Here is a 22,364-nt window from a genome sequence, read left to right as displayed (position 1 = left end):
ATGAGACAGGGGTAAGTTCTCCTGTCCTAATAAAGACACTTATTGCTCCAGAAGCAAAACAATTTGACAAAATCTCCCCATAAACTCAAAATCCAGCATTTGTGGGTTACCTTTTTTTATTTTTTTCCCCCAATATTAGAGGCAAAAAGGAGAGAGAAGGCACAACATGGAACAGGAAGTGACATCACACAGAAGGGTCTACAACTACCAGGACAGCACAGTTAACTACACAAACGCAGGGGCCCGATTGGCTGAAGGCGCTGTCCGTCTCGCCACGTCTCCCCTCGAGAGTCCCGCCCCCATGTGATGATGTCACGGCCGGGGGCGTGTCTTCATCAGGGGGTGGAGTATTCTCAGTAGGCGTGGTTGGCGACGAACAGGGATTCTCCAGCAGCTGCGCCTTTGTCTCCGGTGGGAACATACTTCCCGACCGCAGCCTGGCTGTTAGTCTGAGAGAGAGGGAGAGACGGATATCAGCACCGGCTCAGTAAAGAGTGTCCGAGCAGCAGACTGCCCCTCCGCCCGGCTTCACTGCTGGTCCCCAGGGAAACCCTCACTGATCGACTGTCCAGGGCACTTATTTCCTTAAAAAGCAGGAAGCTGTCCTGATCTGTTTCTCTGTGGCAGGTTTCAGTGGGGCAGTCGGTGTGTCAGTACCTGTGAGGGCTTGGTGCTCTCCTCCATGTCATTGTGTCAGTGTGACAGTGGGTCCGTCAGTGTGTCAGAACGTCAGTTAGTCTGTCAGCGTGTCAGTGGGTCAGCGTGTCAGTGGGTCAGTCAGTGAGACAGTGGGTCAGTCAGTGAGACAGTGGGTCAGCGGGTCAGCGGGTCAGCGGGTCAGTGAGACAGTGGGTCAGCGGGTCAGCGAGACAGTGAGACAGTGAGACAGCGAGACAGCGAGACAGCGAGACAGCGAGACAGTGGGTCAGTCAGTGAGACAGTGTGACAGTGGGTCAGTACCGTTGCTCTCTTGATGTACTCCTCCTGGGAGGCCTTGGCGTTCTCCTTCTTGCCTGCCCAGGCCTTCAGCGCGGAGGCCTGCAGCGCGCGGCCGTACGAGAAGGTCAGGGCCCAGGGCTTGTGCAGGGGGCACTTGTTGATGGCGTTGAGGTTGATGGAGGCCTCCTCCTCACTCTGCCCACCGGACAGGAACGTCACCCCTGGGACAGAGAGGGAGAGAGAGAGGGGCGTCACATAACCGCCGGACCCCACACCCTCGAAATGTAACCCCCCTCACACTCCCGCGACCCCTGACCTGGCACAGCGGGGGGCACGGTGCGGCGCAGGGCGGTGACCGTTGCCATGGCAATCTCCTGGGGCGTGTATTTCTGGGTGCAGGCATGACCGGGGGTCACCATGTTGGGCTTCAGGAGTGTACCCTCCAGGTAGACGTGGTGATCGGAGAGGGCCTTGTACACCGCGGCGAGCACCTGGAGGCACAGCAGCCACGTTTGTCACAACAGCAAGCAGACAAACTCACCGAGGAACGGACACAGCAGGGGAACTGCAGCTCAGTGGAATTATTACAATGAGAAACAGCGCCCCCATGGTGCTCAGGCACAGCGGGGAACTGCAGCTCAAAGGAATTATTTCCGTGAGAAACAGCGCCCCCATGGTGCTCAGGCACAGCAGGGGAACTGCAGCTCAAAGGAATTATTTCCGTGAGAAACAGCGCCCCCATGGTGCTCAGGCACAGCAGGGGAACTGCAGCTCAAAGGAATTATTTCCGTGAGAAACAGCGCCCCCATGGTGCTCAGGCACAGCAGGGGAACTGCAGCTCACTGTAAGACCACTTCTAGGGGTAGCACAATAATGCACCAACGCCCCGACTCTCACCCCCTCCCGCGCCCCGATTCTCTCACCTTCTCAGTGACGTACTGGCAGCGCTTGAGGTCGTGGTCTCCGTCGGGCAGGATCTCGGGCTCCACGATGGGCACGATGCCATGCTGCAGCACAGACATGACGGCACTGCGTTAACACGGGCTGGGGCAGCGCTCGCAGACTGACGCGCACGCCCACGCACTGCTTCCAAATCAAAAACCTGAACTAGTCCAGTACGTCCAACTGCCTACAGGGCCCACCGGTCCCACTGGGATTTGACTGTTGAAGTTCCTACTTTTTTAGTTTGAGGAACCTTTTCTTTTTAAACCTGTTAAGCGGAAGGCTTCAGAAACGCATTGCCGAATCTCTCAGTTTACACCCCAGCTAGGGGTGCTTTTCCACATACTTAGTGCTGCATTAGACAGTACAGGATGTGTCCTACAAAACTACGTCAGAATGAAAGTGTTAGGAAAATGAATTTGTTGGGGTAAACTCTCTCAGATGTGTCAATTCAAGTGGGAAAAGAAATATAATTGATGTCGGAACTGAATGTGTCTCTTAACCCCCGACCCCGGCTCGTACCATCTGGCAGATGCTGGCGTAGCGGGCGAGGACGTTGGCGTTCTCGATGATGGCGAGATGGGAGGGGGTGGTGGGTGTGATCTTCAGCACGCAGCGCCACTTGGCAAAGTCGGCGCCATCCTTCTTGTACTGGGCACAGCGCTCGTACAGCCCGTCCAGACCTGGGAGAGAGAGAGAGGGGTTAATACAGACACACTGACTGGACACTCCAGTACATTAACACTGCACTGAGAGAGAGGGGGGTTAATACAGACACACTGACTGGACACTCCAGTACATTAACACTGCACTGAAGAGAGAGAGGGGTTAATACAGACACACTGACTGGACACTCCAGTACATTAACACTGCACTGAAGAGAGAGAGGGGTTAATACAGACACACTGACTGGACACTCCAGTACATTAACACTGCACTGAAGAGAGAGAGGGGTTAATACACACACACTGACTGGACACTCCAGTGCATTAACACTGCACTGAAGAGAGAGAGGGGTTAATACACACACACTGACTGGACATTCCAGTCTCACCTTGTGTAGTGGTCTCTCCATTAGTTCCAGCCAGGGGAACAACACCTTTGTCAACCTGTTTGGAAACATAGAACAAAAAATTAACAATAATTAAGGTGAATCCCACAATTACACCACACTGACCTGAAGTGCTCAGATGAGGCCATGAATTTGTGTCAAGAGTAGTGTCCCCTCTCTCCTTCATTGCAGTCCATGTTGTGTTGGGGTATGTCCCCCCCCAGAGCGTGAGACAGTGTTGTCTGGGTGTGTCTCCTGTCTCTCACCTTGAGGCCCACCACGATACCCTCCTCCTTGATGACCTGGGAGAAGGGTTCTCTCTGTGTGTCTCCTGTTTCTCTCTATGTGTCTCCTGTCTCTCACCTTGATGACCTGGGGGAAGGGTTCTCTCTGTGCGTCTCCTGTCTCTCACCTTGATGACCTGGGGGAAGGGTTCTCTCTGTGTGTCTCCTGTCTCTCACCTTGATGACCTGGGGGAAGGGTTCTCTCTGTGTGTCTCCTGTCTCTCACCTTGATGACCTGGGGGAAGGGTTCTCTCTGTGTGTCTCCTGTCTCTCACCTTGATGACCCGGGGGGAAGGGTTCTCTCTGTGTGTCTCCTGTCTCTCACCTTGATGACCCGGGGGGAAGGGTTCTCTCTGTGTGTCTCCCGTCTCTCACCTTGATGCCCACCACGATGCCCTTGTCCTTGATGACCTGGGGGAAGGGTTCTCTCTGTGTGTCTCCTGTCTCTCACCTTGATGACCTGGGGGAAGGGTTCTCTCTGTGTGTCTCCCGTCTCTCACCTTGATGACTGGGGGGGAAGGGTTCTCTCTGTGTGTCTCCTGTCTCTCACCTTGATGACCTGGGGGAAGGGTTCTCTCTGTGTGTCTCCCGTCTCTCACCTTGATGACCCGGGGGGAAGGGTTCTCTCTGTGTGTCTCCCGTCTCTCACCTTGATGACCCGGGGGGAAGGGTTCTCTCTGTGTGTCTCCCGTCTCTCACCTTGATGACCCGGGGGGAAGGGTTCTCTCTGTGTGTCTCCCGTCTCTCACCTTGATGACCCGGGGGGAAGGGTTCTCTCTGTGTGTCTCCCGTCTCTCACCTTGATGACCCGGGGGCAAGGGTTCTCTCTGTGTGTCTCCCGTCTCTCACCTTGATGACCCGGGGGGAAGGGTTCTCTCTGTGTGTCTCCTGTCTCTCACCTTGATGACCTGGGGGAAGGGTTCTCTCTGTGTGTCTCCTGTCTCTCACCTTGATGCCCACCACGATGCCCTTGTCCTTGATGACCTGGGGGAAGAGCTTGCCCGAGTCGTCCTTCTGGTACAGCGTCTCGTGGAAGAAGATGACGCCGCCGATGCAGGGCTTCACGCGGTCGTCGGCGGAGAACAGGATCTGGCGGTAGAAGCGGCGGTGCTCCTCGGTGTTCTCCACCCCGATGCTCTGCAGCCTCTTCGCCATGCTGCCTGCAGGAGAGAGGAGACACGGCGAGGGGGTGAGAGAGGGGAGACACGGCGGTGCTCCTCGGTTACAGGGAACACGACGCTCTACCGCTCGTTAAGCAATTACCAAGCCAACTAACGAACAAGCTGCCCCTACCTGTGGACTCATCAGCAGCCAGGATGCCCTTGCCAGGGGCAACAATGCGCTGGGCGATATCGGAGAGCTCCTTCTTCTGCTCCGGAGTCAGGAAAGGGTACTGGTGAGGCATGGTGACTGGGGGGGGAGACAGAAGGGGAAATCTGGTGAGAAAACAGCGCCCCCTCAGTCTGTACAGGCCAGGCAAGGGAATAGCAGCTCATTAATAATGATACTGCTGCTGATCAGGGAGAAACAGCGCCCCCTCACTCTGTACAGGCCAGGCAAGGGAATAGCAGCTCATTAATAATACAGCTGCTGCCCATCAGGGAGAAACAGCACCCCCTCGGTCTGGACAACAGAGCCAATTAACTGCAGTTCAACACAATGCAATCGCTACTCCTACTACGATAGGATCTTCTGTAGCACCAAGCCCTGTAGTGTCAACACTGACACTTCACTGAAACACAGGGCAAGGCCTTCAGACAAGATGCCAAGTCATTTCCTATACCTTTCACAATCACAGCAACAACTGCAACACATTTCCTCCTTAAAAACAATGAAACTATCAAGTGTGTGAAAACAGACAGGAGCCCCAGAGTCTCTCATCCCCAAGCCCGTCTACACTCTAGGGGTGACAGGGCTTCTCCTGCTGCGCCCCCAAGCTCTGGGACTCTCTCTGCCCGAGGACATCAGAGAGTCTCCTTCAGATCCAGACTCAAACCTCCTTCTCTAGAAGAGTCTGTACTTCACTGGTCTCGTTCCTCACCCCTCTGCTCTTCTCACTACCCCCCTCCACGGTCTCCTCTGTGCGCTCTCATTGTGTTTTATCTGGTGTAGTCTTCTTATTTATTGTCATTCTGTAAAGCACTTTGAGAAGCCACCTTTAAAGGCGCTATATAAAATAAAGATTATTATAATAAAAGCCAGTGCAGGTGTGTACAGAGACAGGAGCCCCAGAGTCTCTTATAAAAGCCAGTGCAGGTGTGTACAGAGACAGGAGCCCCAGAGTCTCTTATAAAAGCCAGTGCAGGTATGTACAGAGACAGGAGCCCCAGAGTCTCTTATAAAAGCCAGTGCAGGTGTGTACAGAGACAGGAGCCCCAGAGTCTCTTATAAAAGCCAGTGCAGGTGTGTACAGAGACAGGAGGCCCAGAGTCTCTTATAAAAGCAGGTGCAGGTGTGTACAGAGACAGGAGGCCCAGAGTCTCTTATAAAAGCCAGTGCAGGTGTGTACAGAGACAGGAGCCCCAGAGTCTCTTATAAAAGCAGGTGCAGGTGTGTACAGAGACAGGAGGCCCAGAGTCTCTTATAAAAGCAGGTGCAGGTGTGTACAGAGACAGGAGGCCCAGAGTCTCTTATAAAAGCCGGTGCAGGTGTGTACAGAGACAGGAGCCCCAGAGTCTCTTATAAAAGCCAGTGCAGGTGTGTAAAGAGACAGGAGCCCCAGAGTCTCTTATAAAAGCAGGTGCAGGTGTGTACAGAGACAGGAGCCCCAGAGTCTCTTATAAAAGCCAGCGCAGGTGTGTACAGAGACAGGAGCCCCAGAGTCTCTTATAAAAGCAGGTGCAGGTGTGTACAGAGACAGGAGCCCCAGAGTCTCTTATAAAAGCAGGTGCAGGTGTGTACAGAGACAGGAGCCCCAGAGTCTCTTATAAAAGCCAGTGCAGGTGTGTAATTACGAAAGGCCGAAATTCTCCGTCAACAGACACGCGTGGAGTGAACGCGAGCCCCGCGTCCGTCTCCCCTAGAGGAAGTGGGACGCGCGCGAGGCAGAGAGAGAGCCCCATCCCGAGTGGGCGTCGACTCGGGCACGTGCTACCCCTCTCCGTCCTCCGGCAGCTCGCGAGGCAGAGAGGGAGGGAGAGGTGGGGAAAAAAAGTTTTTAGAAAAAATAAAGACAAGAAGAGAGACGAAGCGATCGCCCGAAGTCACACCCTAACTTTTTGTGTTGTTGTAGTTGTTGTTATACTGTCCCGGGGAGGAAAAAAGAAACTCGTTTCGTGTTTCCCGGCTGGGCTAGCGGGAAGAGCAGCCGGCGAGACCCGGGGAAGAGCCAGGGAGAGGGAGGGAGACACGGACACGCCGCCGCCCTTGTCGGGCCGGAACCGACCTTGAAGCCAAATGACGCCACGCAGGAGCACGGACACCCGGGGGCTCCTGAGCTCCGGCCGCCCGAGGGATATGATGGCTTCGGTGCTGCGGCTGCTGAGCGCAAGGCGACGGCTTATGGCTGATTTACTTACTGACTTTCTCTTCCCAAGGCGAGGAGGGGAACTGTTCTCGGCAGCCGAGCCCGGAGGAGGAGATTGGAGAGAGACAGGCGCAGGGATGCCGCAGACCAGAGTGAGAGTGAGAGATCTGCGCCTGTGCGGCGGCGACTCTTGCAACAGCGTGTGGGAGGAGGGGGCGTGGCTGCACCCCCCCCCCCCCCCACTCCCAAATAAGGCAGGGGGCGCGGCTTCCCGGAGGCGAGGACGGTGACAGGAGAGCGATCGGGGAGGGGGCGGGGCGTGGGGATGCGGCCCTTGCGGCTCGATTGGAGAGCCGCGGCGAGTGGGCGGGGCCCGGGGGGCGCGTTGACGTCAGCAGGGAGGGGGGGAAGACACGCTCGTTGCTATGGGGATGACGGTGCCCGGAAAAGGGGAGGACGTGACAGCCGGCACACGCTCGGCGGCGGCGCTAGGGAGGCGTGTGATTGATATTCATGACAAGATGCTGGTGAGGCGGGCTGTGTGTGTGTGTTACTGCTTCAGCCCTGCTGGCTCTACCGCAGTCAGGCTCAGACATGCGGGTCTCCTGCCTGCCCGCCGTCTCATTCAGCTTAAAAATACTTCCGTTTAAGCAGCGAGCAGACACATCGCACATCCCGCAAGAGCTGGTGACCCCACAAAACACGGTATCGCAACATGGCCGGGCAGAAAAAAAACAAACGCAAACAGAAGTAAAGTCCCGTAAAGCGTTTAGGAGAGGACGGGCGTGCGTGGCCGTCCTCGGGTCCAGAACGAGCTATTCTTTTTTTCCTTTTCATGGGCTGTAATTGTGAGCGAGAGGCTCGGGGTTGAACGCCGCCCCCGTGTCTGAAGGCGGTCAGGCACGCTGAGGCAGGAGAGAGGCGACCTGCGCTTGAGAGCCCGGCTCCCCGGGTGTCCGCGGTCTGATCTTCACCATACTCCTCCTAACAACCCCTAATGACCTCTGACCTGTCCTCCTCGCCCTGAGAGCTGCTGTGTGTGAGCGCACTGGTGGGGCTCCACACTGCTGCTGCTGGAGGGGATCCCCACCACCAGCGGGGCGCCCAGAAAGGCGCTATATAAGTATAAGGATATTATTAATAACCCCTAGTGACCTCTGACCTGTCCTCATCGCTCTGAGTGGAGTGTCCAGAAAAGCGCTATAGGACTGTAAGGAATTATTATTATTATTATTACTCGATCGGCTCGGCCGGCTGTATTTGTATTTTTGGGTTTTCGAACGGATACAGACTCGTGGGAGAAATGGAAATAATTTAATTGTTGTTGTCATTCTGCCTTCAAAGGTGGGATATACAACATAAAGCTTATTATTAAATTAATAAAAATTTAAAAGCTCGAACCTGCGTTGGCCGGGAATCGAACCCGGGTCAACTGCTTGGAAGGCAGCTATGCTCACCACTATACCACCAACGCCTCGCGGTATCCGCTCTCGCGCAAGCGGCTCTCGAACTGCCTTCCTGTTTCCTGTCACGTGTTCACGATGGGGAAGGGAGGGGGGGGCAGGGGGGTTCCCGACAGCGGCAGTTTCCTTTCCGTGACTTTTCCTCAGTGCTCACAGAGGCTGGGAAGAGTTTTCACCTCCCCTTTCTCTCAGTCTTGTTCTCCTCCCTCTTCCTCACCAGGCATCTCTCTCACCCCCTCTCCTTTCTCTCTGCATTTCTTTCTCCATCGTCCATCTCGCTCCCCCTCTCCTCTGTCTCCCCTTCCTCTTCTCCACCTCTCCCTCTCCTCTCTCTCCTTCCTCCTCTCTCTAACCCCCCTCTCCCTTTTATCTCTCCCCCCCTCCTCTCTCCTCTGTCTCTCCTCCTCTCCCCCTGTCCTGGGGCTGCTATAAATACCCAGTGCCTCACACTCCAGTGTGGAGACAGAGCAGCGTGTTTGATTACAGACACATAGCTCAGAGGTCACTGAAGGCCACACACAACACCCAATACTGCCGGCCTGTGCCCCTGGAAATGCCATTGAAGCCAGACGGGCACGAGCACCGCGCCCCTCTGACCCCCACTGCAGAGCTGACCTCGCTGGCGCTAGCACACTCCTGCATCTCACTCTCCTACTGTGTCACAAGCACTGCTGTACCAAAATCACCGCTGCTGTATCACAAGCACTGCTGTATCACAATCACCACTGTACCACAATCACCGCTGCTCTATCACAAGCACTGCTGTATCACAATCACCACTGTACCACAATCACCGCTGCTGTATCACAAGCACTGCTGTATCACAATCACCACTGTACCACAATCACCGCTGCTGTATCACAATCACCACTGTACCACAATCACCGCTGTACCACAAACACTGCTGCTGTATCACAAGCACTGCTGTATCACAATCACCACTGTACCACAATCACCGCTGTACCACAAACACTGCTGCTGTACCACAAACACTGCTGCTGTATCACAAACACTGCTGCATCACAACACTACTGCAGCACAGTCACTATTTCTACATTACAATCACTGCTGCACTACCAACATCACTACTGTACCACAATTACTCCTGTATCTCAATCACTACTCTACCATGATCATCACTCCTGTATTACAATCACTACTGCATCATGATCATAATCATTCCTGTACCACAAACACCACTCCTGTACCACAGTCATCCCTCCTGTACTATAATCACTACTGTAGCACAAACACCACTACTGTACCACAGTCATCCCTCCTGTACTATAATCACTACTGTAGCACAAACACCACTCCTGTACCACAGTCATCCCTCCTGTACTATAATCACTACTGTACCACAAACACCACTACTGTAGCACAGTCATCCCTCCTGTACTATAATCACTACTATAAGCACAATTACAACTCTTTGTTATCACAATCACAACTGTATCACAATCCCACTCCTATACGTCGAGCATCACTACTGTACTACGATCAGCAGTGCTGTGTATTTTACACCACTGTAGAACAACCTCATTCTGTTACTGTGACTGACTGATTCACCGGCCAGCCAACACACTGAATCCCTGACTCACTGGCACACTGGCCGATGTGCCGACTCACTGACGCACTGAAAACCCCCCTGTCTGGCTTCAGCAGTAAGAGCCTGTGTAGGGACTCTCCACAGTGAGGCCATGAAGTAATATTGTACTGGGAGGACATATTTCACTGTGACACAAGCCCCTACAGTGTGGCTATGAGATAATATTGTCCTCGGAGGGTACAACATATTTCACTGTGACACAAGACTGGGCTGTATGTAACATGCTCAACAAAGCTGAACTGGTGTTGCACTCATCCTGTTCCCCTCTTCACTTCCTGGCAATGGATGGCAGCATTTCTGAAAAAACCCAGCTCTAAGCACTGGGCTCCTTCGCTCGGAAAATCTGCCACTCTCTGTCTCGTTTCCCTCCGTCTCCTTGTCTCGGTCACAGCGCTCAGTTTTTCCATCAGCCTGACTCCTTCACAATCCCCCTCCTGAGCGAGCGTCTCTCCCTGACGTTCTCTGACCCCCCCCCCAGCCTCAAGAAACCTCTCTCCCCTTCACCCTCGGCATCCCTCTGTCACACTCTGACCTTCTCCCTATCTCTCTGAAGGTCAGTCTAAATATAGATCCACTGCAGAGCAGAGCAGCTGTTAAGCAAGCTCTCTGTGTGTCAGGAATATACTGGAGTGTCCAGTCAGTGTGTCTGTATTAACCCCTCTCTCTCAGTGCAGTGTTAATGTACTGGAGTGTCCAGTCAGTGTGTCTGTATTAACCCCTCTCTCTCTCAGTGCAGTGTTCATGTACTGGAGTGTCCAGTCAGTGTGTCTGTATTAACCCCTCTCTCTCAGTGCAGTGTTAATGTACTGGAGTGTCCAGTCAGTGTGTCTGTATGAACCCCTCTCTCTCTCTCAGTGCAGTGTTAATGTACTGGAGTGTCCAGTCAGTGTGTCTGTATTAACCCCTCTCTCTCAGTGTAGTGTTAATGTACTGGAGTGTCCAGTCAGTGTGTCTGTATTAACCCTTCTCTCTCTCAGTGCAGTGTTAATGTACTGGAGTGTCCAGTCAGTGTTCAGTCAGTATTAACTAACACACGTTCCTCAGGATGACAGAGTGCGGCGGCTCTTACCTGCAGATGGACGCTGGCGAGCGAGAGAGATGCAGAGCTGACCGCAGGGCTGGGAGGACTGGCTCGGGACGAGGGCGCGCTGACAGTGACGGGGGGTCGGGACGATCCGCTGCTGGGACGCCCCGGCAGGCCTGTATTTAAATCGCTGGCTTGACCCTTAGCATTTGGGCAGGGCAGCTAATAATAGCCAGGGGGGCCGTGCAATTCGAGAGGCCCTCTGACATTCTCCAGCCGCCCGGGCGGCACAGAGGTTATCCCCCAGCAGACAGGACAGAGGGGACAGACACTGGGGACACAGGACAGAGGGGACAGACACTGGGGACAGGCAGGGTCCACACAGGACAGAGGGGACAGACACTGGGGACACAGGACAGAGGGGACAGACACTGGGGACCGGCAGGGTCCACACAGGACAGAGGGGACAGACACTGGGGACACAGGACAGAGGGGACAGACACTGGGGACCGGCAGGGTCCACACACGACAGAGGGGACAGACACTGGGGACACAGGACAGAGGGGACAGACACTGGGGACCGGCAGGGTCCACACAGGAACACAGGACAGGCGTTCCACACGGGACAGAGGGAACAGACACTGGGGACACAGGACAGAGTGGGCAGGCACTGGGGACAGGCCGTTCCACACAGGACAGAGTGGACTGACACTGGGGACAGTGTCCTCACAGGACAAGATGAATAGACACTCATTCCATAAAACTCCATAAAATTCCATGTAAAGAATTTGTTATAATATTTCAATACTGACCCAGTTGCAGTCAAACTTCTCACTGATTTGTGTTAATTGCTTTAATAGATGAAGGAACAAACCCACATCAGTATCTCTTTGACCTACATGGGGGAACCCTCAGGCGGTTGCCCCAGGGAAGAACCCGATGTTCAGACTTGAGGACATGAAGGGATCTGGTCTCGTTTTCTCCGCCCTCGTGATCCCTGATGGTCCGGTACCGTGTGCTGCTTCGCTCCCAGAACCCTCCCTGCTGTTTGGACAACAGGGTGATTATGGGTCTTAACTGGACTGACAAACTCCCACACCACACCGTTAGACCATAATAGGGGCTCAGGGGCTCAGGCGCTGTGCCTGGGGCTGGAGGGCTGCCGGTTCGAATCCTGCAGCCAGCAGAGGAATCCTACTCCACTGGGCCCCTGAGCGAGGCCCCTGAACCCCAACTGCTCCAGGGGTGCCGTATAAATGTCTGACCCTGCGCTCCTCTCTCCCTGTGTGTGTGTGTGTGTGTGTGTGTGTGTGTGTGTGTGTGTGTGTCTCTGGAGAGCGAGCTGGGCTCTGTGAGAAGACAGATTCCTCACACAAGAGACTGTATCGGACCAATAAAGTGATCTGGTCTTGTAACAGCGGTGAAGAAGAACATTATTAACTGTCCAGATAGGAACACGCTTGGGCGCTGGGCGGTCAGACACACACTGACCCCCTGCTCTTTCCCCTCTCTCCCTCAGCAACCCGATCCCCCTGTCGGCCCAGCCTGAAGGTCACACCGCAGCCAGGAGTCTGGGGGAGACCCAGCGTGTCCTTGTGTGCCCCATGACTGCATCACCCGGGTGGGTCCCTCTCCATCGGATACCGCGTGTGTGTGGGCAGGGAGGTGTGTACAGCGTGTCCGGCGTGTATACTCGCTCGGATACCGCGTGTGTGTGGGGAGGGGGGTGTGTTCAGCGTGTCCGGCGTGTATACTCGCTCGGATACCGCGTGTGTGTGGGGAGGGGGGTGTGTTCAGCGTGTCCGGCGTGTATACTCGCTCGGATACCGCGTGTGTGTGGGGAGGGGGGTGTGTTCAGTGTGTCCGGCGTGTATACTCGCTCGGATACCGCGTGTGTGTGGGGAGGGGGGTGTGTTCGGCGTGTCCGGCGTGTATACTCGCTCGGATACCGCGTGTGTGTGGGGAGGGGGGTGTGTTCAGCGTGTCCGGCGTGTATACTCGCTCGGATACCGCGTGTGTGTGGGGAGGGGGGTGTGTTCAGCGTGTCCGGCGTGTATACTCGCTCGGATACCGCGTGTGTGTGGGGAGGGGGGTGTGTTCAGCGTGTCCGGCGTGTATACTCGCTCGGATACCGCGTGTGTGTGGGGAGGGGGGTGTGTTCAGCGTGTCCGGCGTGTATAGAGAGAGGAAACACAACGTTTCGGCCGTGGAGCCCTTGTGTTTTCTTTCCTCTCTTTTCAGCAGGGAATAAACCTATTACTCAGCAGCCATATCTCCCTGCAACTCACAGCTGGCAGCCCACTGGAGTTCAGCTGGTGTGAGCCTGGTCAGTACCTGGATGGGAGACCTCCTGGGAAAAACTAAGGTTGCTGCTGGAAGAGGTGTTAGTGGGGCCAGCAGGGGGCGCTCACCCTGTGGTCTGTGTGGTCCTTATGCCCCAGTATAGCGATGGGGGACACTATACTGTAAAACAGGCGCCGTCCTTCGGATGAGACGTAAAACCGAGGTCCTGACTCTCTGTGGTCATTAAAAATCCCAGGGCGCTTCTCGAAAAGAGTAGGGGTGTAACCCCGGTGTCCTGGCCAAATTTCCAATTGGCCCTTACCAATCATGGCCTCCTAATAATCCCCTTCTATGAATTGGCTTCATTACTCTCTGCTCTCCTCCCCACTGATAGCTGATGTGTGGTGAGCGTTCTGGCGCACTATGGCTGCCGTCACATCATCCAGGTGGGGCTGCACACTGGTGGGGGTGGAGGGGAGACCCCATTACCTGTAAAGCGCTTTGAGTGGAGTGTCCAGAAAAGCGCTATATAAGTGTAAGCAATTATTATTATTACTCGTTCCCTATTATGATTATATAAAAATTTGGATGACTCAAAACTTCCTTCATCTTAACTGTGACAAGACTGAAGTCATGCTTATTGGTACCCCCATCAACTTCGTAAAGCCAGTCCTGTAACCCTGTCTGTAGATGGCTCTGTACTTGAGCTCCAATCAAAATTGAAAAACCTTGGGGTTATATTCGATTCTGGCTTAACATTCGACCCACATGTACAGCATACTGTCAAAACATCTTTTTTTCACCTTAGAAATATCGCAAGACTACGCCCTATGCTATCATTAACTGTGGCTGAAAAGCTGATCAACATATTTGTATTCTCTCGAATTGACTACTGCAATGCTCTGCTCCCTGGGGTATCTAAATCTACTCTGAACAAGCTGCAGTATGTCCAAAATTCAGCAGCCAGAATCCTGACCAGATCTAGTGCAAGTGTTCACATTACTCCTATCCTGGAGTCCTTGCACTGGCTTCCGGTCAAATTCCGCGTAGACTTTAAAATCCTCATGCTCACCTACAAGGCTTTACATGGCTTGGCACCTCAATACCTGTCTGAACTTTTATCGCCCTACTCCCCACCTCGCAACCTCCGCTCTTCAAATTCTGCCCTCCTTACTGTCCCCCAAGCCCGTCTACATTGTATGGGCGACAGGGCCTTCTCCTGCTATGCCCCCAAGCTCTGGAACTCCTTGCCCAAGGATATTAGAGAGTCACCTTCTCTAAACTCCTTCAAATCCAGACTCAAAACCCTCCTTTTCAGAAAAGCCTTTACTTAACTGGTTCCATTCTTCACCCCTCTGCTCTTCTTAATACCATCTTCCACGGTCTCCTCTATTGTTATTGTTGTATTGTTGTAATTATAACTGTGTCCTGTCTTGTGAACTTTTCTTATTTATTGTTGTAGTCTTCTTATTTATTGTTATTGTCATCCTGTAAAGCGCTTTGAGAAGCCACCTTTAAAGGCGCTATATAAAATAAAGTTTATTATTATTATTATAATTATTATTCTTATTATACTTGGAGACGCGTTATGTCGCCCTCTGCTGGGGAGCTCGGCGAACTGCCGCGCACCGCCGCCCCGGCCGGAGGAGACGGACACGATGACCCGAGATGTGGCGATTCTGGGCGTCACGGCCCGTGTGCTCCTCTCTGCCCCGTCTAACCCCCCAAATAACACTGGGGGGAAACTCCTTCAGCACCTTGGGCTTCTGTGAAGAAAGCGATGGTCCGACTGCGCACGACCCGTAATTCAATACAGGCCTCGAGTGAACTCTTCTGTGAATAGAGGAGTCTGAACGGGTCTGTTTGATTTTAATCACAGGGACCAAAAAAACAACAACTCGGTTTATCAGCAAACACGGCTCCTATCCTGTTTTATCTTCTGACCTGCAATGCAATCGCTTAAAACAATGTTATGAGCTCCATGAAGGGGGAAAGAGAACACAGGCGCCCGGGGGTCAGGGGTCAGGGGTCAGGGGTCATGGCCCGGTGCTCCGCAGAAGTGTCACGGTGTACTTTAAGAGCACGGGCTCCTGTGTGAAACACACACGCACAGCCCCCCACCCAGACCTGTCCACGGACAGGTGACCCACCGACACGCCACGAGAGATTCTCTCTTTTGGACATTTTTTTTAATGACAACATTCACGACAGACACGGTTTTTCACTGTTTCACTGACAACATTCACGACAGACTCCCGGATTTTCGTTGTCCTTCACTGTTTCACTGACATTCACGACAGACTCCCGGTTTTCACTGTGACACTGTCTCTGTCAGCCGATGACCTGCAGTTCGCAGAGAAGCTGCTGGGACAAACAGACCACAGCCCGAGCTCCTGTTTTTCTAAAAATAATAATAATACATTTCATTACGGTGAATCTCAATGGGCTTTCCCAAGACGCTCAAACAGAAGTAAAGAATCGGAAAATGACTCAGCATGAACGAGACGAGATGGGGCTGGGCGTTTACAGGTCTGCTGGCATAGGCTTCGAAAACCAAGTTCGTTTCACACTTATGAATTCACTAAGAAGGCACGACGCGGATCACACAGTCGGAAAGAAAAGGACTCCAGTTTGACCCAATACGTGATTTAAACGTCTGCTTTACACACAACTCAGTAAAAAAATAGACGTGACCCGTGTTGGTTCAAATGTTTAATCGATTCCGTTATCAAGTACCGGTATGTCGCGATATCGAATCGATATACGAATACAATCTTACAAAGAATAGAAAAACGTTTTCGCGTGTGGATTTGACGCCGTACCGCTTGGGGCGGCGTCACATATACATGTATGTATACATTTATATATATACACACAATGTACACATAAATGTATAAATGTTACAACTGGACGAGAACAAAGCAGATTCACGTCTGTATACAGTCAGACGAAGCTGCACGGTATGTACCGAATATACACTGTAACTACTTTTGAAGTACAAAAAGCGTATTTTGTACGACGGGAAATGTTAGAACCCCGCCGAAGAAAACGGCAGACAGGTCAGAGGCTGGGGAAAAGGGCATCAGATCTTCACCGAGACCTCCTCCTCCGCCCCTGAGGGATTTATTTTAAAACACCACCACGGGAAATTAGCTGAGGCTCCCGCCCCTCTCCCCCATTCCTGAGCCGTGATTGGACGAAACCCACCCAGCCTGAGACTCGACCCCACTCCTCTGATTGGTGGGTTAACGGTTCGAACCCGGGAGCAGGACGCGCTGCGATTGGACAGAACCACCACGCTCGAACGGAGACCTGTGGGCGGGAGGGCGAGCGAGGGACTCTGATTGGCTAGTTCACGGCTCAATCTAGGCGGCAGGCCGGGCTGTGATTGGTCAGAAAACTACCGTGAACGAACAGGGAGCCGCAGGCCCAACCCTCGTCGGTATTCTTCCCCCTTGACGTAACGCAGACCTCAAGTCGCTCCTGTGTCGAGATCGGTACTGCTTTTGATTCACCAGCAAATGCAACAACCTTCCCGTGCGGAGGCGAGATTCTGTCGTTGGTTTAATTGCAAAATTAATTCATCATAAAAAAAAGAAAAAAAAAGATCCGGGCCGCCCGAACAGGGACTTGAACCCTGGACCCTCAGATTAAAAGTCTGATGCTCTACCGACTGAGCTATCCGGGCCCGTAGGAGAAGCCCCTCCCGCGTCCTATACAAGCACACCACCCCCCACGCCAGACATTTCCACACCAGCGCGCCTAGCGACAGCCCCCAGCCCAGCCCGGACTTGACTTTAAAAAAAAAAAACACGTTTTTATTGAAACACCACAAATAAAAAAAACTAAAGGGAGGCAGAATAATGAAATATATACAGAAGTAGACACCCCGGAGCCCGAGGGGGGAGTCACACGTGTACTGCCCCGAAAGGTCGATTAAACAAGGCGGCTATGCGTGGCGGCCCGGGCTGGCGGGCGGACGTGGGTGCGAGTTTATCACCGGAGCACCGCGCTCAAGCCCCTCGCCAGGCCGCCGCCCGAGAGCTGAACTCGGGAGTGCAGACGAGTCCTCTTCCATTCTCAACAACAACAACAACAACAACAACAACAACAACAACAACAACAACAACAACAACAACGGGTGCATTTTAGACATCCCCGCGTGAATTCTCCGTCGCAGAAAACGCCAGCTAAGTCGGAAGGTGGCAAAAGCATCAGCCCTTCCCCGAGAGTGTTTTGCACCTGAAGGAGGTGTTTACAAAGCGGGAAACACCGGCCTGCACAGCACAGGAGCAATCCGGCAGGACCGTCTCTGCCGGGAGCGCGCACACAAAACAAGCGGACACCCCCTTTCTGCGAGAAACTAAATGCTTTTATTCACGGTGGAAAAATAAATATTTATTTAAAAAAAAAACAACAAAAACAAACACGCAACAGCTTTCTCGGGCTGCAGTCGACGGGGTTCCCGGGGGGACAGCGCGTCAGGAGAGGAGAGGCACGGTCTGGATCGCGAATTCACCGAGTCTTCAGGGCACCGGGTCAGGCTGGGACTGGGGACGGCCACGGTCATCACTGCAGCTCACACAGCAACACGACCGCCGTACTGGTCCCAGAGGGTCCCCAGTGCTTCCAGACTGGGCCCAGAGAGTCATCGCTGTGTGTTAATATGCTGCTGTTTGATGAGTCTGCAGACAGTCTGCACTGGTGTCAGTGACTCTACAGCCTGTGTGTGTGTGTGTCAGTGTGTCTGTACCGGCGTCAGTGACTCTACAGCCTGTGTGTGTCAGTGTGTCTGCACTGGTGTCAGTGACTCTACAGCCTGTGTGTGTCAGTGTGTCTGCACTGGTCAGTGACTCTACAGCCTGTGTGTGTGTGTCAGTGTGTCTGCACTGGTCAGTGACTCTACAGCCTGTGTGTGTGTGTCAGTGTGTCTGTACTGGTGTCAGTGACTCTACAGCCTGTGTGTGTGTCAGTGTGTCTGTACTGGTGTCAGTGACTCTACAGCCTGTGTGTGTCAGTGTGTCTGCACTGGTGTCAGTGACTCTACAGCCTGTGTGTGTCAGTGTGTCTGCACTGGTGTCAGTGACTCTACACCCTGTGTGTGTCAGTGTGTCTGCACTGGTGTCAGTGACTCTACAGCCTGTGTGTGTCAGTGTGTCTGTACTGGTGTCAGTGACTCTACAGCCTATCTGTGTGTGTGTCAGTGTGTCTGCACTGGTGTCAGTGACTCTACAGCCTGTGTGTGTCAGTGTGTCTGTACTGGTGTCAGTGACTCTACAGCCTGTGTGTGTCAGTGTGTCTGTACTGGTGTCAGTGACTCTACAGCCTATCTGTGTGTGTGTCAGTGTGTCTGCACTGGTGTCAGTGACTCTACAGCCTGTGTGTGTCAGTGTGTCTGCACTGGTGTCAGTGACTCTACAGCCTGTGTGTGTCAGTGTGTCTGCACTGGTGTCAGTGACTCTACAGCCTGTGTGTGTCAGTGTGTCTGTACTGGTGTCAGTGACTCTACAGCCTGTGTGTGTCAGTGTGTCTGTACTGGTGTCAGTGACTCTACAGCCTGTGTGTGTCAGTGTGTCTGCACCGGTGTCAGTGACTCTACAGCCTGTGTGTGTGTGTCAGTGTGTCTGCACTGGTGTCAGTGACTCTACAGCCTGTGTGTGTGTCAGTGTGTCTGTACTGGTGTCAGTGACTCTACAGCCTATCTGTGTGTGTGTCAGTGTGTCTGCACTGGTGTCAGTGACTCTACAGCCTGTGTGTGTCAGTGTGTCTGTACTGGTGTCAGTGACTCTACAGCCTGTGTGTGTCAGTGTGTCTGTACTGGTGTCAGTGACTCTACAGCCTGTGTGTGTGTGTCAGTGTGTCTGCACTGGTGTCAGTGACTCTACAGCCTGTGTGTGTGTCAGTGTGTCTGTACTGGTGTCAGTGACTCTACAGCCTGTGTGTGTGTCAGTGTGTCTGCACTGGTGTCAGTGACTCTACAGCCTGTGTGTGTCAGTGTGTCTGTACTGGTGTCAGTGACTCTACAGCCTGTGTGTGTGTGTCAGTGTGTCTGTCCTAGTTTCAGTCACTCAAAAGTCTGTCAGTCTGTCTATAGTAGCATCAGTCTGTAGTGTTTGTGGTAACAAAACGTCTATCTGAACTTGATCTCGAAGCAGAGACAGTTGAAACTCTCACACTCTGGAGGCTGACAGGTACAGGCACAGTCCCACATGGAACAACACTGACCCTGACACAGAGAGAGAGGGGGGTTAATACAGACACACTGGACACTCCAGTACATTAACACTGCACTGATAAAGATATAAACACTATAAAAACCTAGCACACAGACACAATACAGGCCGGAACAAACAGAGACAGAGGACTCACCGAAGGTGCGGGGCAGCTGCTGTCCAGACAGGCCCTGAGGGAGGGCACTTTGCAGTCGCATGACTCTGCACATGCCAAGCAGTACTCACAGTTACAGGGGAGGCCCTTAGTGCAGTCACAGCACGCTGGACACAGACCCTGAACCTGAGAGAGAGAGGGGTTCATACACACACTGACTGGACACTCCAGTACATGAACACTGGACTGAGAGAGAGAGGGGTTAATACACACACACTGACTGGACACTCCAGTACATTAACACTGCACTGAGAGAGAGGGGTTAATACAGACACACTGACTGGACACTCCAGTACATTAACACTGCACTGAGAGAGAGAGGGGTTAATACACACACACTGACTGGACACTCCAGTACATTAACACTGCACTGAGAGAGAGGGGGGTTCATACACACACTGACTGGACACTCCAGTACATTAACACTGCACTGAGAGAGAGACGGGTTAATACAAACACACTGACTGGACACTCCAGTACATTAACACTGCACTGAGAGAGAGAGAGGGGTTAATACAGACACACTGACTGGACACTCCAGTACATGAACACTAAATGTTCTCACCCACTCTTACCTTCAGGCACTGGCGGCACCACAGCGCCCCCAGCAGGAGGAGCAGGTAGGCGCAGACCCCGATCATCACGATGGCAGGGAGGGGCAAAGCCAGCTCGGCCACCGGCACCACGGCAACCAGCCTGACGGGGGGGAGAGACACAGGCTGGACGGGGGGGGGAGGGGGAGAGAGAGGAGGCGAGGGAGGGGGAGAGCGAGGGAGGGAGGGTTACTACAACGTCCACTCGTCCGTCAGTCCAGACGGGACAAGGAGACGAGGAAGGAGAGACAGGGTGGAGAACTCCTCACCGCCATCCCTGGTGCTCCTCTGTCAACGGCCCCTCTGCGTCCTGGTCCCTGTCCTCGGCCCTCTGTCAAACCGTCTGTCCCCCGCCACGTCTCCCTCTGATGACTTATTACGGCGGGGATCTCTGATCTGAGTGGACACACAGGAGAGAGAGGAAGACAGCAGATATATCAATCACAGGAGGACAGAGGACAGAGCAGTGAGAGAGGATACACAGGCCAGAGAGAGGAAGACAGCAGATATATCAATCACAGGAGGACAGAGGACAGAGCAGTGAGAGAGGAAGACAGCAGATATTTAAATCACAGGAGGACAGAGGACAGAGCAGTGAGAGAGGATACACAGGCCAGAGAGAGGAAAACAGCAGATATATCAATCACAGGAGGACAGAGGACAGAGCAGTGAGAGAAAACACACTGGAGAGAGAGGAAGACAGCAGATATATCAATCACAGGAGGACAGTGGACACAGTGCTGAGAGACAGTGTCCAGGAGAGGTGTTGACCACTGCCCCGGCGCTGGATGGGGTGTTAATTGACTGTTAATGGGTGAGGTTTGGTATCTCAGGACCCGCTGCGGGTGGGTTGTAACAGCAGGTCATATTTAAACAGGTTTCTGGGGTACTTGGATTTTATTTTTTTACGCCGTCTGTCGTGACAGTTTCTCCAGTATGTGCTCCGGTGTGACTACCACGAGTTCGGAAGTGGAGTGTCAACTTTCTGCTTTGGGTAACGACTGGTATGGTCAAGTCCCACATTCGGTCATCAGGGGACGAACCGGTTGAGCACGGTGTAGTTTCACAGCGGAGAGCTGACTGGGGACAATCAGAGCCGATGTGTCCATATAGGGCAGAATTGAAAGGGGACATCGTACTGTGGGTTTTTTCTGCCGCCGAGGAGAGATGGAGAGGGCTGTTTGCTTCGCATGGATGATTTGAACAGAAGGTTTTGAACTCGTAATTTGTATTATTGGTTGTTGTTTTTTTTTTTAAATGTGCTCCGGTGTCCGAAGCCGATCGGGTCGGAGGTAAGGTCCTCACCATGCCGTGTCATAGCCTCTCACGGTAGATACCCCCCGTTTTTCCGCGCTGTCGTGTCGTTTACAACCTCGAACAGTTTAATCTCTCTCTTGATTTCTCGTTTACGAGACCCGTTTCGTACACAAACACTACCTCCCGCACTGGCGCCGCTCCACCCCCAGGCGTCTTCCCGCGACACTTTCTTTCTTTCAGGGCGCCGTGACTTGATTTTAATCGGATTTAAGGGCCAGTTCTCGCTGTTACGGTTTTAATTCCTCGGAATCCGTTTCGCCCCGTTGTGTGTGTTTTTTTTTTTCAGACCGTCGCGCCGGAAGGGTTGCCGAGGCGGTTACCGGGGCAACGCCGTGAGCCGCACTACGGCGCAGCGCGAAGGACAAACCGCGCCGCCGTGGTGATCGCGGGAGACTTATTTTTCTCCCCAGTTAGATCAAGGGGTTTTGACGCGCAGCGTCGCTTGACACTTGTAATTCCTTACACTCCTACAGCGCTTTTCTGGACACTCTACTCGGAGCGCTTTACTGGTCATGGGGATCCCCTCCTCTCCCACCAGTGTGTACCCCCGCCTGGATGATGCTCCAGTACTCTCCCCACACAGCAGCTCTCAGGGCGATGAGGACAGGTCAGAGGTCATCAGGGGTTATTAATAATAGCCTTATACTTATATAGCGCCTTTCTGGACACCCCGCTGGTGGTAGGGATCCCCTCCAGCAGCAGCAGTGTGGAGCCCCACCAGTGCGCTCACACACAGCAGCTCTCAGGGCGAGGAGGACAGGTCAGAGGTCATTAGGGGTTACTAGGAGGCCAAGACTGGTCAAGACCAGGGGGACACCGGGGTAACACCCCGACTCTTTTATAGAGACACCCCGGGATTGTTCATGAGCACAGAGAGTCAGGACCCCGGTTTCATGTCTCATCTGAAGGACGGAGCCTTCTTCCACTCCAGTGTCCCCGTCAGTGTCCAGCCCTAGTCTTTTATAGCTCACCATCACTGGACTGGGGCATCAGGACCACACAGAGC

The 22,364-nt window shown here is 53.3% G+C and overlaps 3 protein-coding genes and 2 non-coding genes across 7 annotated transcripts in view; 1 reads left to right on the top strand and 4 right to left on the bottom strand.

Moving 5' to 3' along the window:
• Positions 1–22,364, bottom strand: part of LOC138238041 (E3 ubiquitin-protein ligase TRIM39-like) — a 373,132-nt gene that overhangs the window by 60,460 nt on the left and 290,308 nt on the right. The window lies entirely within an intron of this gene.
• Positions 1–22,364, top strand: part of LOC107075987 (butyrophilin subfamily 1 member A1-like) — a 97,307-nt gene that overhangs the window by 24,221 nt on the left and 50,722 nt on the right. The window lies entirely within an intron of this gene.
• Positions 99–10,951, bottom strand: LOC138238062 (fructose-bisphosphate aldolase A). 2 transcript variants are annotated; one of them, XM_069187914.1, is made up of 9 exons: positions 10,824–10,951; positions 4,510–4,626; positions 4,165–4,376; positions 2,936–2,990; positions 2,404–2,564; positions 1,863–1,946; positions 1,256–1,430; positions 961–1,160; positions 99–449 (listed from the first exon to the last, which is right to left on the bottom strand). In XM_069187914.1, exons 2-9 carry the CDS (start codon positions 4,619–4,621, stop codon positions 354–356), a joined length of 1,095 nt encoding a protein of 364 aa, XP_069044015.1. In that variant the 5' UTR covers positions 4,622–4,626; positions 10,824–10,951; the 3' UTR covers positions 99–353. The 2 variants fall into 2 exon arrangements, with proteins under 2 accessions (XP_069044015.1, XP_069044016.1); XM_069187915.1 differs by lacking the exon at positions 10,824–10,951 and adding an exon at positions 6,735–6,856.
• trnag-ucc (transfer RNA glycine (anticodon UCC)) lies at positions 8,085–8,156 on the bottom strand. Its single transcript has one exon. It is a non-coding gene; the product is annotated as a tRNA-Gly (tRNA).
• On the bottom strand, positions 16,677–16,749 carry trnak-uuu (transfer RNA lysine (anticodon UUU)). Its single transcript has one exon. It is a non-coding gene; the product is annotated as a tRNA-Lys (tRNA).

Source organism: Lepisosteus oculatus, chromosome 4, assembly GCF_040954835.1.
Source record: "Lepisosteus oculatus isolate fLepOcu1 chromosome 4, fLepOcu1.hap2, whole genome shotgun sequence".
In the NCBI taxonomy this organism is placed as follows: domain Eukaryota; kingdom Metazoa; phylum Chordata; class Actinopteri; order Semionotiformes; family Lepisosteidae; genus Lepisosteus; species Lepisosteus oculatus.
The sequence above is the reverse complement of the archived record's forward strand: the minus strand, read 5'-3'. Positions and strand labels throughout refer to the sequence as shown.

Coding starts and splice junctions, on each gene's coding strand:
- LOC138238062 (XM_069187914.1), bottom strand. CDS start 4,621: ATGCCTCACCAGTACCCTTTCCTGACTCCGGAGCAGAAGAAGGAGCTC. Junction 2,991..4,164: donor GCATCGTGGTGGGCATCAAG/GTGAGAGACAGG, acceptor GTTTCCAAACAG/GTTGACAAAGGTGTTGTTCC. Junction 1,161..1,255: donor CGTGCCCCCCGCTGTGCCAG/GTCAGGGGTCGC, acceptor TCTCTGTCCCAG/GGGTGACGTTCCTGTCCGGT.